The sequence below is a fragment of the Phocoena phocoena genome, chromosome 5 (genome assembly GCF_963924675.1).
Source record: "Phocoena phocoena chromosome 5, mPhoPho1.1, whole genome shotgun sequence".
Lineage (NCBI taxonomy): Eukaryota > Metazoa > Chordata > Mammalia > Artiodactyla > Phocoenidae > Phocoena > Phocoena phocoena.
This window is the reverse complement of record NC_089223.1, coordinates 137,361,308-137,375,470: the sequence shown is the minus strand read 5'-3', so window position 1 is coordinate 137,375,470 and position 14,163 is coordinate 137,361,308. Positions and strand designations below refer to the sequence as shown.

The window sequence follows — 14,163 nt, the reverse complement described above, 5'->3', positions numbered from 1 at the left end:
TCTTCATTTTGTTAACATGATGTATTTTATCGATTGACTTATGGATGCTGAACTATCCTTGCATCCGTGGAATAAATCCTACTTATCATGGTATACGATCCTTTTAATGTACTGTTGAATTCAGTTTGCTAATAACTTGTTGAGGATTTTTGCATCTATGTTCATCAAGGATATTGCCCTGTGATTTTCTTTTTTTGTGGTGTCCTTGTCTGGTTTTGATGATGAGTGTCTCTATTTCCAAAAGATAATAAAAATGAATTACTAGAAGTTTGGAATACAAAGTACAAGTCATTATTTTCTATCTGTGTACTCAGCAGATATAGAACTGCTCTATCAATTGTTACAGAGGTTCTGTATGCAGCTCAGCGCTGGCTCTCAGATGAGCACGGGCTCCCAGGCCACACTTCCTGGAAGTACCCATGGTTGCCACAGTGGGGTCTGTTTTTGTCTGCTTCTTATTTTGGGGATTAGATCGTCATAGTCTTATGATTTGCTTTCTACCTGTCCTGCCTTTTGGTGGACGGTTCGGGTCCTGCATACGCAGTCATCTTTTATTTGGGAAGTTCATTTGCTATCAGTAGCTGGCAGTGTCTGTCCTGAGGTCTTGGGGGCTTTGCCCTCCTACAAACTGGGACTAAATTTGGGTTGACCTTGGACCTTCTTTGTGTCCACTGCTAATATTTGAACTGCAAATTCTCCCCTTCTCTTTCAGAGGCTTTTTCTCCTATAGCTATACTATTTGCAAACACAGAATTACACCTTGAATGTAAGTCATGTTGGGGCTGGCAGGAGGGCTGACTGAGAAAGGAAAGGTTTTTTGTTTGTTAGTTTTTAATTGACATGTAACTTACAGTACAGTAGAATGTACTCTTTTGTACCCGATATAGCCAGGTCACCACCACCACAGTCAAGAGTTAGACCAGTATCATCGCTTCAGAGAATTCCCTCCTGTCCCAGTGCAGCCACCCCCTCCCCCTGCCCCTCCCTCGGTAACCACTGATTCATGTTCTGTCGTGATAGAAGTTTTTAAACAATTCTCTTCTAAATCCTGAGGCGTTAACAGGAAGAGTTGACACGTTTCAGAATATTCTAGTCCTGGTGTCATCTTCGTCTCCACTAAGCCTTAGCAGAGACTTGTAGGTTCTTGGCCGCCGAGGCGAGGGGATTGTCTTACCCTCAGGTCAGAGGGCTGTTGGTGAGCATGGCAACTACTGTGTTTTAAGAGTTGTGGCCAGTACTGAGAGTCCCAAAGTTTGTAATTCTCATCTCCTTAGAAAGAAAAAAGACAAGGTGAGAAGAAGTAAAGATGAAATGAAATAACCTTCACTAGTGGGGAATTAATTGTGCAGAAATGCTTTTAAACAGGGTTTCCATAATAGCATAGATGCTGTGGGCATGCTTAGGGTTGTAACTTTTCGTTGGTAATTGAAGAGTAAAGTATGGAAATGCAAAGGTCTTCTTCTGTCACTTGACAGCTTTCGTAGCAAGCTAAAACCAGAAATTTCAAAAGCAATAGCTCTGCCATCAGACACAGCCAGTGAGATAAGAGCGCTGATGGAATGTGCAACTTCGTGGTGGATTTTGCCTTTCAGTCAAGCATTTACATTTTCTGCCTGTTAGATCCTCTGTTTATTTTAGTTTTCCATATGTGCTTTATCATAGCTCAGAAACAGATCACTGAGAGTAGATCTTACACATCATTCTGATGTGGCAGTATTTAAAGTAACTGTCTGCTTTAGAACTGGGACTAAACGACAGTCATCTTCAGTGTTTTGAAAATAAGCCGGCTGTCATCTCAGAAACACTGTCAGAGCTTCTGTTGCTCCTTCTAGAAGACGCAGTCTATCCAGCACGAAGTCACTTAGTCCCCAGATGTCTGGAGAGGACGAGGATTCTGATGTGGCTTCCAAACTGGGAATATGCAATAGAGAAATAGTACGAAGAGGAGCTCTCATTCTCTTCTGCGATTATGTCGTAAGTCTGAAATTGCGAGGAGGGGCGGGTTGGGGGCTGGAAAACACCTCGCGCGGTTGATACTTCTACAGACTGACTTCCACCGTCCGTCACTCCGCCAGAATGAAAGACTAAAAGTTGAATCCTGCTCCCAAGTATAACTGGAAATCAGGCTTGGCGTCCAGCCCTGGGAGTTTAAGTTTGTCTGTAAAAGATTCAGTGGGCAATCGCTTGCTCGGCGCCAGTCGCAGTGCTGGGCGCCTTTGTTGTTTTGAGGGACGCCATGGAGTAACAATGGTAATATAAAGAAGTTACAAGTTTGGCTGAGTGAGGTTCTGATTAAAAAAATTTTTTAATCTGTGGAAAAGGTGTTAGAATGTTAATCGCTGCATTTTTAGATTCCTATTTGAATGACATTCTTTTAAAAAATAACTTTTGTGGAATTTTTGACCGTAAAACTAACATCTCTTGTGTAATACAAAAAATTTACAAAAACCAAATAAGTAAACAGAAGAAACTAACATCTGTAATCGTATTACTCAGAGAGAACTCGTTGTTCCACTCTCACTGGGATCTGATACCTTTTCCGGGCTGATAGAAAGTGCTCCTTCCTTTCGTGCAGACATGGTGCCACGAAGGCCGCTGTCACTCAGCAGCGCGTCGGAAGAGGAGTAGACTCCTTCACCTGAGCTGCTTGTTTAGATCTTTTTTGCCATTGATAGCAATTTGTTAATATTCATGTTTTGTTTTACATTCTCTTTTTCTTTTTTGTAAATTTATTTATTTTTGGCTGCTTTGGGTCTTCATTGCTGCGCGTGGGCTTTCTCTAGTTGCGGCGAGCGGGAGCTGCTCTTCGTTGTGGTGCGCGGGCTTCTCATTGCGGTGGCTTCTCTTGTTGCGGAGCATGGGCTCTAGGCACGCAGGCTTCAGTAGTTGTGGCACGCGGGCTCAGTAGTTGTGGCTCACGGGCTTAGTTGCTCTGCGGCATATGAGTGAGATCTTCCCAGGCCAGGGCTTGAACCTGTGTTCCCTGCATTGGCAGGCGGTTTCTTAACCACTGCACCACCAGGGAAACCCCTTGCTTTACATTCTTGATGTTCAAATCGTTTTTCTAACTCGTTCCACTTTTGAGAAATAATTTGATATAGTTATATAATGCTGTTTTCACAGAAAATTAAGAAAAATATTTATTTTATAAGTTAATACTATCAAATTATCCCACAGTAAAAGTATTAAGCATTAACCAGATGCCAAAAAATTTATCTCGCTTTATAATTTCTGCCTAAGGTCATGAATTACAGTGAAAAGGCAACATATGTATTGGGTTGGCCAAAAAGTTTGTTCGGCTTTAAGTAAAAATAACACTTTTCGGGCTTCCCTGGTGGCACAGTGGTTGGGAGTCCGCCTGCTGATGCATGGGACGCGGGTTCGTGTCCCGGTCCGGGCGGGTCCCGCATGCCGCGGAGCGGCTGGGCCCGTGAGCCATGGCTGCTGGGCCTGTGCGTCCGGAGCCTGTGCTCTGCAACGGGAGAGGCCACAAGAGTGAGAGGCCCGTGTACCGCAAAACAAAACAAAACAAACAAAAATAATAACATGTTTCATTTTCACCAAGAATTTTTTTTGTTTAATATTTATTTAGGCTGCACCGGGTCTCAGTTGCGGCATGCAGGATCTTTTAGCTGTGGCACGCGAGCTCTTAGTTGTGGCTTGCGAACTCTTAGTTGCAGCATGTGGGATCGAGTTCCCCGACCAGGGATCGAACCCGGGCCCCCCTGCATTGGGAGCACGGACCACCCCGCACTGGACCACCAGGGAAGTCCCACCAAGAACTTTATTGAACAACGTATTCATTAACTGAACAAACTTTTTGGCCAACCCCAAATTTAAAACTGTATTTTTCTCATTGCCTTATAAATCTTACATGAAATTTCTTCCCTTAAGATCCATTTGATCTATGGGAACCATCCATATTTTGGATTCAGGAAATCTATCAAAACTGACAGTTACAGGAAATTGTTTTTTTCTACTGACCTGTCACAAAGCTGCAGTGAGGGTAACTGGAGAATTCCCGTCAGGAGGCTGGACTGAGGCCTGGGCGAGGCAGGGCTTGCCCTGGACGGGAGCACCACCCGCTCTCGCGTCTCAGCTCGGGCCGGTCACACCGTTCCTACTGCCCTCGGGAGGCGCCGGGCTCTCAGGTGCCCCAGACCGCCCACGGCCCTGGGCCATGCTCTTCTCCTCCTGTGTCCCTGAGCTGTGCCGCTGGGGTGCACCTCCCTGGGGCCTGACTTTGGACAGCTCGGCTGCGGTGCACAGTTGCGGGTGCCGGCTCTGTAAAGTGTGTTGTCACCTCATCAGTCATGGTGCTCAAACAGTAAATACTTTCAGTGAGGATTATAATTCGGAGTTGGTTTTCTCCTTCCACCACTTCCGGCCTTTTCTATGGCGCTAGTGTCTGCTCTTGCCTTGTCCTCTAGAAGATGGCCTTTCATTGTTGTCTTGTCCTCAGTGCCAGAACCTACACGATTCAGAGCACTTAACGTGGCTCATCGTCAACCACATTCAGGACCTGATCAGCCTGTCCCACGAGCCTCCTGTGCAGGACTTCATTAGTGCTGTCCATCGGAATTCCGCGGCCAGCGGCCTTTTCATCCAGGCAATTCAGTCTCGTTGTGAAAATCTTTCAACTGTAAGTCTCCCTGGTGCCGGCTATCGCCGGTTTTCTCTGCCTTAAAAATGGAGGGTTGGCATTTTTAAACTGCTGTTTCCAGTGGTCAAAACCCTCTGCTCTTATTCCTCTCCTTCTCTCAAACCGCAGCCCACCACGCTGAAGAAAACCCTCCAGTGCCTGGAGGGGATCCACCTGAGCCAGTCGGGCGCCGTGCTGACGCTGTACGTGGACAAGCTTTTGTGTACTCCGTTCCGTGTGCTGGCTCACATGGTCGACACCCTCGCTTGTCGCCGGGTGGAGATGCTTCTGGCTGCAAATTTACAGGTACTGGGAGAAAACACAGATGTCGTTTTTTACTGAAAACCTGGCAGGGCAGGCGGAACACTTGGCTGGCTCCTCCCCCACGGGGATAGTCTTCACGTGGCCACCGAGGGGAGCGTGCAACACGGATGAGCTGGTCCTTCCTTGTGTGTCCGATATGGGTGCTTCCTGTACTTCTTCTTGTCCACCTTTGCCACCAGAGCCGGACGTGCCCCTTTATCTTCTGTAAATGAGCACAGGTGACTTTGACTCTTGTGCATTGCAACGCCACTGACGTGTTCTTGTCTGCTTTAGAACAGCACGGCCCAGCTGCCGGCGGAAGAGCTAAGCAGGATCCAGGAGCACCTGCAGAGCAGCGGGTTAGCGCAGAGGTAACGCAGGGGCCCGGTGCTCCTTGCTTTCTGAGTGTAAAGACTAGGGTTTGTGAGGGCACAGACTCGCAGGATGAGAGGCTGGCGTGCTGTATTGGTGGGTTCACTGCAGAAGGGCCTTGAGAGAGAGCCTTCCGAAATTAACACAGTTGGATCTTAACGTGTACACGGTGAGGACCAGCTGGCAGTGTCAGCTCTGCCGCGATAAAGCGCCGTGGCTGTGTGAGGGTGCGGGTGTTCCTGTGGCCTCCACTCACTATCTGCGATGAGTCATCGATCAGCTCTGTCTTAGCAAAAATCAAAGCCTGTGATCTAATTGCTAAATAAGACCTGGCAGAGCTGAGAGACGTTACCTAGTTCTCGGCGAGAATTGTTTCTACACCTTGTCAACATTTTGTCTCTCTATGGCTGTTTATCACCTAATTTTGTTTGCAAAGTCTTTTTGAGGCCTTTGCCAGAAATCCTGATGTCTGTTACATGAGTGTATTTCCGTGACTGCAAAATAAATGAAGAGAAGCCTTTATCTTCTCTCCTCCACAGCAGGGAAAACGTTTGTGAGAGAGAATCTGGTTACTGTACTGACTTCAGTCTTAAGAGTAGCCGTTGCTGGTTTCTTTAACCGAGAAGGGGTAGGACTTGGGCAGTACGAGGCTTTAGGTGACTCGTCAGTATGCTGGGTGACTTACGTTGTAATTTGCATCATGAAGTTGTTCTCATAGCAGGTGGTGAGAGGCGACGACACTATCCCTACTTTCGACCCTAGACTTATTCAGGCAGACGAGGAGGGGTAAAAATATTTTGTACCAGATGAGGTGATTCTTCTATGAAATGAATGTAAATGGGTATAGATTGTATATGTGGGGAGATAAAGTAGGAGATTTTGTGCCCTGGGATCTTAGGTGGTCCGTTTTGTGTTGATAAAGAGTGCCTGTATTAGCTGTTAGGCTGTGTATTGCCTGCTGCAGTGTTTGAGTATAAATGAAATTTCTGAAAAATACTTACGGGACATAAACTGTGGTTGTTACCAGTAAACTGGGGCCTGAATTTGCATCATGACTTGAGTGTCGATGAGAAATAGCTCTGAACAGAAAGTTTCAAACGTGTCACCTCGCTGTAAGAAGCCACTGTTGCTCCCTCTGGTGCAGCTGTGCCGTAACCCGTGTGTGATTGGATTCCAGACACCAAAGGCTCTACTCCCTGCTGGACAGGCTTCGTCTCGCCACTGCACCGGCATCGCGTGGCCCCGCTCCTCTGGTCACGCCCCACCCGCTGGACGGGGACGGGCCCCTGGCACTGGAGACAGTGAATCCTGACAAAGTAAGTGTCCAGCACGTCTGGGTGTGACACACAGGGCCCCCTCGGGGCACTGAGTGCCTCTGCAGCGGGTGGCTCAGGCGGCAGGACGTCCTGGCGCTCTGCACAGCCCCTGAGGGCTCTCGAGCTGCCCTGTTTCTTGCCAGCAATGGGCACAGTCACATCAGCGACAGGACCCATGAGGTCCAGCCTGGGTTTTTAGCAGGGGGCATGGGGTGAGAAAGGAAATGCTGACTCGGGTCATTAGTAGGGGGCTGAGGGTCACGGTGATTAATGGAGAATCAGGAGACGGGTGGCCACGGCCTGCCCAACTGGCGTGTCTCCCTTTCCTTAACGCCTGCTGACCCGCTGCATATTGACCCACCGCCCCAGGGGACCTGGTACCTTGTCATCACCCTCACTGCTCACACCTCAGAGCCGGGGGCCATTTGGGGCCTTGGTGGGGCCTTGGTAGGGCCTTGGTATGCTCCTTTCCTGGAGAGAGTTCATTTTAAATATGAACTTGGAGTCCCAAATCCAGCAGCCCAGGCGTAGATAACAGAGTCCGGGCCACTGTTCTCAGGCATGGTTTTGTTCAGCCCCTCCACTGCACTGGCCCTGGGGAGAGAAGAGCAAAGCAGACCCCCCAGTAGAAGATGATCAGCACGACGCCCAACAAGGGGCGGACAGAGAGGTGGGCCCGCTACCCTCAGTACTTTACTGAGTTTGAGGGACAGTGGAGCGATCGCCAGGTGAGGGGAGAGGATGTCCAGACAGGTAACAGCAAGTCCGAAGACACAGCCAGTACCAGTTCCCATGGGAAAGGGCTGTGGGGGCGCTGAGCAGCCCGCACAGTGACAGCGTCCAGTTTTACCAGAGCTGTATTCATGGTCCAGGGAGGCCACTTGTCCTTTGGTCTGGGACAGGACATGAGGGTCAGTAGGAGAAGAAACAAGGTGTATCCGGTCAAGTTGAAGCCCCTTGAGAGCCTGCCCAGTCGCATCCCGTCATCTACCTTTTCTCCTCCCCAGGACTGGTACGTACGTCTGGTTAAATCCCAGTGCTGGACGCGGTCAGACTCTGCACTGCTGGAAGGGGCAGAGCTGGTGAACCGGATCCCTCCGGGTGACTTGAACGCGTTCATGATGAACTCGGTACAGTGGAGCCGCGGGACCCTTGGGAACCCTTCCTCTTGTTACTCACACGTGTTTGACGTGTTTCATTGTCATGTGACCGAATAGCAATGTGCACCACTCACCTTTGTGCCTTAACAGCAGAGACCCTAATCCAGACAGGACAGGATGTTATTTCAGCCACGCTAGAGTCTAAAAGGAGGGGAATCGTGTTTGACTCACCTTTTCGTGCATTTAAAGAAAACAGGTTCCCTTCGGTTATAATGAATTCTGATCGCTTGTCTCGTGCTCGTGAGCAAAAGTACTGGGATGGTGCCATGGTGCGTGATTTAACTGACTTTTCCATGATGTTATGGAAGTTAGTAAGCCCCTCCCTACCTGGGGCAGGGGTCCCCTCCCCACTGTGTGCAGTGAGGCCCCCCACCCTCACTAGGTGTCACACAGGCCTGCTGTGCGGAGCTGGCCCAGGAGCCCTGGCAGGGCATCCCTGTTCCTGTCCTCAGCTGTTGGACTGGTGCTGTGAGGGCTGGAGCCCCCTTGATGGTGTTGGCACAGCCTTGGCAGAGTCCTTCTCAGACCTGCTGGGACCAGCAGCCGACAAACCTTTAGGTGTTAATAGTGCTGCCTGGAAATGTGCCAAGTGGGAGTGACGCAGGGACGTGGGGGATGGCAAGGACCGGCAGGTGTGGTGTAGAGAGCTTCAGGGTGCAGCCACATGTTCCCAAGCACTGACCCTCCCTCAGTTTGAAAGAAAGAGCTACATGGGGAAAACAGGAGAATTGGCCCAAAACCAGTTTGCCAGACTCATTTGAAGAGCCCTTCAGTGAAAGCTGATTTGCTGATAAGTGATAAATTTGCTTAATCACCAACTGAATTTGCCAAATTTGCTCATTAGACTTTTAACAGCATTAAAGAAAGGCTCAGCTGCAATGGCTAGGGGTCGATTTTGGTCGCTGACAATGACATGTGCTTTTCTGAATATTAAGTAAATTAAGATTGGCCAAAAAGATCCTTAAATGGCTTTAAAAAGTTGGCAAAGCACAGTACAAATTGAAACAGTATCGTATGAAATGCTGTTTTTCCAGTCAAACTTGTGGCATTTATATGACTGCGTTGATTTATTTCAGCTGCTTTTGAACATAACTTGTCTTTTTCAAACATTGAGATGTTTGGTGTTTCACTGTTTCTTGGATGGCACATCAGCTTGATTTTGTATCTTCATCAATTAAAATTTCACCATATTGAAGTTTTGATTTCAAATAAATCTGAAGACATAAAAAAACTATTTCTTTAAAATTAAAGTACCCAAAAGCGACCAGAAATAAACTTCACCGATCGTGTGTTAAATGGAGATGTTCATTTATTTGTAACAGAAGTAGAATAAGGTATTCTTTCCAGTGTTTTGGACGGCGAACTAATCTGTTATCTCAGAAACGTTTGCTTCTCTGCTGTGTTTCCCTTGCCCGACTGAAAGCTCGTAATCGGCATTGTTGAACCTTTAATGCCCCGATTCAGGAATTCAACCTGAACCTGCTAGCCCCGTGCTTGGGCCTGGGCGTGCGTGAGATCTGTGCGGGCCGGAAGAGCCCCCTTTTCGCAGCAGCTCGCACGGCAACTCTGGACCGCGTGGCCAGTGTGGTTCAGCAGCTGCCCGCTGTCCACCACGTCTTCCAGCCGTTCCTGCCTGCAGAGCCCACCGCCTACTGGAGCAAGTTGGACGATCTCTTTGGTAATTAAAATCAAAGTCCCCTTATTTTAAAAAAACGCTGCAGAGCCAGTGCCACGCTCTGTACTGAGTGAAAATACAGTCAACACTGTCGATCTGATACACCAAAGGCACTTACAGAGGCCACCGAGAACCTGCACTGGGGCCCTGGCTCTGCGTGTCTTTTGGTGTGTTTGCTGCTTGGCCGTTCCTTGACGTGGCCTGAGCTCGGGGCCTGCGAGGAACGCAGGCTCAGCCTCGGGAATGTGGGTCCTGGTCTCGCGGGGTGGTGGGTTGTGTGCCCGTGTGCTTCCGGGAGCCATGTCTTTAGTTCCCATCAGATTCTCGGGGGGAGGGGGGGGCGGCGACTGCCTGTCTTTCAGAGGTCAGAGCCTCTGCTGAAGGCTCTTGCCCCCATGGGGCCTTCTGTCTCAGGGGATGCCGTGCTGTATCGGACCCTGACCACTCTGGCTCGGGCCCTGGCCCAGTACCTGCTGGTGTTCTCCAGACTGCCCAGCCACTTGCACCTTCCTCCTGAGAAGGAGAGGGACACCGTGAAGTTTGTGGTCATGACCCTCGAGGTAAGAGGCAGCTTGGGAACTTGGCGCTCGGTGCAGAGGGAAGAAGCTCCTCCATCTGAAAATGCAGAGCTGTGTGCAGCCTGGCGCCTGCGGCCTGTCCTTCCAGCAGTGACCGCTGTCACGTGTCACATCCATCCCCTGCTTTGCCGAGCTCCGTCACGCCCCTTATTGCTCCATTCCCCACGGTTGCCTTGTGAGGTTGACAACACAGCCCTTCTTGTCTCTGCCTCAGGGCAGGGGAGCGGGGGCACTCTGAAGAGTCAGGTCTGGGACCTGGGCTCCCGCCCAGGGTCTCCTGAGCATAGCATGGGGAGTCGTCAGGCACTTACATGTGAATCTTGTTTCCTTGATGCTAAGATACTTTTTTGATTTAGTACAAACCATCCATTTAAAAATTTTTTCCAGGGAAAAAGAAGCCGTGCAAATGTAGTATGTGTCCTAATTTTAGATACTTAGTAAATAATAATCTGAGAAATTTATTATATTTTAAATTGAGCAATAAACCTGATATTTCAGCTGTGGGGAATTGAACACTCTGTGTTAATACTTATGAACACCCCCAAAACGTGTACATACGTGTGTGCATTGCCTTTTTGTACGACTTCTGGAGAAGAGAGTTTGGCCTGCACCCTTGGAGGCAGAGGACACGGCTGACCCAGTGCTGACACCCCCTGCCGCCTCCCAGCAGGGAGGGGGAGCGTCCAGAGGGCATTCGCCCAGCTGTTCAGAAGGCAACAAACAAGCGCCTACTTGAGCCGGGCCGAGCCAGATAGCTGTGACCCCTGCCCTTTAGGCTTCAGCGTAGTCGGAAGGCTGGCAAACAAGCGTACGGTTACAGTACAGAGTGGCCCCTGCCAGCCATCACGTGCCCGTACGCCCTGCATCATCTCATTCAGGTCTCACTGCAACCCTGGGAGGTGGGCTGTTATTCCCACTTTACAGATGAGAGAAGCAGGGCTTAAGAGGCTCAGCGACTTCACCCGCTGGGAAGTAGCCATTCCAGCATTTGAACCCCAGCACGGCTGTCAGGTTCAGCCTCTGTGACTGCAGCTGAGGCGAGGCCCTGGGCAGTGGGAGCCCCGAGGGAGAGCCCAGCCCGCTGGCTGTGCGGCCAGGGCAGGATGCTGGGGGCGGGCAGCCACACCAGGTTGGGCATTCTGCGTTCCACTCCCAGAGTGGGAGTGGGAGGGGGGTACTTCAGTGAGCAGGTGGGTCAGGATTGAACCGGAGGGAGCTGGGGATGGTGGCCCGAGAGCCATCCCTCTGGAGGGAGCTTTGGACAGTTCCTCGACGGCCGGGGGTTCTCAGCTTCCCTGCCAGCCCCTGTGGCAGGAAGGAGGTGTGGGTCAAACCTGCATTAACACGCACCTGCCCCTCCAGGCCCTGTCGTGGCATTTGATCCACGAGCAGATCCCACTGAGTCTGGACCTGCAGGCGGGCCTGGACTGCTGCTGCCTGGCCCTGCAGCTGCCCGGCCTCTGGAGCCTGCTCTCCTCCCCTGAGATGGTGACCCACGCCTGCTCTCTCATCCACTGTGTGCGGTTCATCCTAGAAGCCCGTGAGTCCATGACTGTGACGGTTTCTTTCCTTTGTCGCTTGAACCAGTAATCAGCTCCGCAGATGTAGTCACAGACGTTCATTTTGTGCCACCTGTTTGCCAGGTGCTAAGTTGGGCATTGGGGGTGAAGAGGTGGATGAAGTATGGGCCTTGCCTCAATCTCCAGTATCTTGGGGTCTACCCTAGCATTTAACTTGAGTTTGCTTTTGCAGTCATTTTGTTTAGATTTTGGAATTCTAGCTTTCATAAAAAATACTTCTAATTTGTGTCCCTTTGATTTCTGGTCCTAGTTGACTATTTCATCCTTTTAGTCCTAGATGATCATAAGATTCATAAGATTGTATTCAAAAAGTTACTTGTTTTCTCTTATAGTTGAAATGCTTGTTTCTATACTGCATTGTAATACTAGTATATTGAAAAATAAAAGTGACTTACTCTTTTCAAGGGACAATGTCCTTAACAAGGGTCATTAGCCACAATTTTTAAAAATTGGACATTATAGTTTAACATGTTAGAGGGTGTCTTGAAGTTTTGTATTTTTAAATTAATCATTATAGAGTGGTGTTTTGAAGAGTCATTGTTTAAATTGTTTTCGTCTGTGCATTTGTAGTCAACTTGAAAACGAAGATCCAGGGGCTAATTTATCAAAGCCAGACTTCTTGGGGGTTGCATTGATGCTTTTAGCAGTAATGAATCAGGAACCATCTGATAAAGACCTCCCGGGTTAGAGGTGGCAAACAGCAGACAGTGGGAAGGACTTGGAAATCCGAGTGAGAAGTCCAAATCCTTGTGCACTTTGGATTAACCTAGAGATTGATACCTGAGTCTGGTGCGTCTAAAATGGTCTAAAGTTGATTCTAGGAAATCTAGACCTCATTTGACATAATCTGTCATTTTGAAACGTTCACGAGGCTGCATGAATGTGAAAATCCACATGAAAGGAATGGGAATTCTTCTGTTTGTTCTGTTGTGGTTTTAGTTGTGGTGCAGCCTGGGGACCAGCTTCTTAGTCCAGAAAGAAGGACGAACACCCCACAGGCCGCCAGAGAGGACGAAGTGGATTCAAACACACAGAGTACGTCTTACCTAGTGTCTTTGGGGGCTTGGAATTCATTCACAGAAGAGACCTTTAAAGCGGTCAGTGTGGCCGTGTGAAGCTGCCTGCCTTCACTTGGCTGCGTCCTGGCGCGCGCCCCTGGGTTCGGGGGCGATTCGAGGGGCTGCCTCGCACGTCCCGCTGGCGGGCACCCTCTGCTGTCTGGCTCCCTGTGAACCCCACACTCCGCCGGGGTGTCGTGCTCGTCGGGGAGCCTCCTGACCTCCATCCTCGCTCGCTTCCCCCCCGCTCCCCGCCTCTGTTTTCACCCTGCACTTGCTGCTCCTGTGTCCTTTACCTGAGACTCCGAGCTCCTTGTGGGCAGGGCGTCCGTTCTCCTTCTCCGTGTTCTCACTGCTGTAAGTGATCAACACATGTTTGTTGAGTAACGAATGAATGAATAAAAATACTAAGAAACTTAAAGTTAGTGGAAATACCATGTGAATGTTAGGTAACCTGAGTGTCTGTTTCGGCCATGTATTTTGGTGGACTTTTAAATGAAAATTCCTCCTCTCCCTACAGAAAAAGAAAGAAAAGAAAAAAAATACACATCTCATTCATTTAAACCTATTCAAAATCATTTAAACCTGGATTTAGCCATGTACCTTAGTTTTTCATGTACTTTCTCCCGATTCAGGTATTTTACTCTGAAAATGGTGGCAAGGCACGTTGTGAGGAAAGCTTCTTGTCACCAGAGGCCTCCAGGCTCTTTCCCCAGAGGGTCTGGTGGGAATGCCAACCTGCAGCCTATCCCACAAAGCGGGGAAGCAAATGCCCCACCTGGCAGTTCTTGGCCGTTTTTCTTATGGAACACTCTTACTTGGAATATCGAAATCTTATCCATGCTCTGTTGGCTTAAGAAACATGCCTTTTTAATAGCAGGTAGATAAATGCTTTGTGTCTTTTTTTGCCAGCTTTTGCTCAACCCCAGTTAACGACAAGAGCGTTCCTGTTGGTGGTGTTAAGATAGGAATTTTTCTTCTCGTTACCCACTCAAGGTTTTACAATTGCACAGCATCTAGAAGCAGTGGTGTTTTGTTCGCAGCCAAGCTCTTCCCTGAGCCTCTACCTTAAGACTCTGGTTCTGCCATCCCTGAGTTTGTGACTTAATGAATCCTTACTGATAACTGAGGAACGTGCAAACACTCACTTCCTGCTCGGCCACCTTGTGGCTGTGTGGCCTTAGCAAGTTACTACCCTGTGCTTCTGCAGTACGGATAAGAATAGTACTCACCTGATGGGGCTGCCGTAGGATTAAGTACATTAATCCACATAAAGAACCCATGACAAGTGCCAGGCTTGCTGTAAGTGCTCAGGGAATGTCACCGTATTTTAGTTGTAGTTTGAATTTCCATTCCTCTGAAAATAGTTGCGGCTCTCGATGTGGTTGAGTCAGAGCAGGCAGGCCCACTGGCTGGCGCATATTGAGTTTGGGTTAATATAATTGCGCTCGTTCTCCGCGGCCCGCCCCGTTTAGGCTG

General features: G+C 49.1%; 1 protein-coding gene across 1 annotated transcript in view; it reads left to right on the top strand.

The window, feature by feature from the left end:
* The window catches only part of HTT (huntingtin), a 136,142-nt gene that overhangs the window by 106,328 nt on the left and 15,651 nt on the right, over positions 1 to 14,163 (top strand). Inside the window, exons 42-51 of the mRNA XM_065877465.1 lie at positions 1,833 to 1,974; positions 4,463 to 4,642; positions 4,772 to 4,948; positions 5,240 to 5,316; positions 6,495 to 6,633; positions 7,641 to 7,763; positions 9,258 to 9,471; positions 9,883 to 10,028; positions 11,409 to 11,586; positions 12,566 to 12,661. Coding sequence (XP_065733537.1) covers positions 1,833 to 1,974; positions 4,463 to 4,642; positions 4,772 to 4,948; positions 5,240 to 5,316; positions 6,495 to 6,633; positions 7,641 to 7,763; positions 9,258 to 9,471; positions 9,883 to 10,028; positions 11,409 to 11,586; positions 12,566 to 12,661 — 1,472 coding nt within the window. The remainder of the gene's footprint in view (positions 1 to 1,832; positions 1,975 to 4,462; positions 4,643 to 4,771; positions 4,949 to 5,239; positions 5,317 to 6,494; positions 6,634 to 7,640; positions 7,764 to 9,257; positions 9,472 to 9,882; positions 10,029 to 11,408; positions 11,587 to 12,565; positions 12,662 to 14,163) is intronic.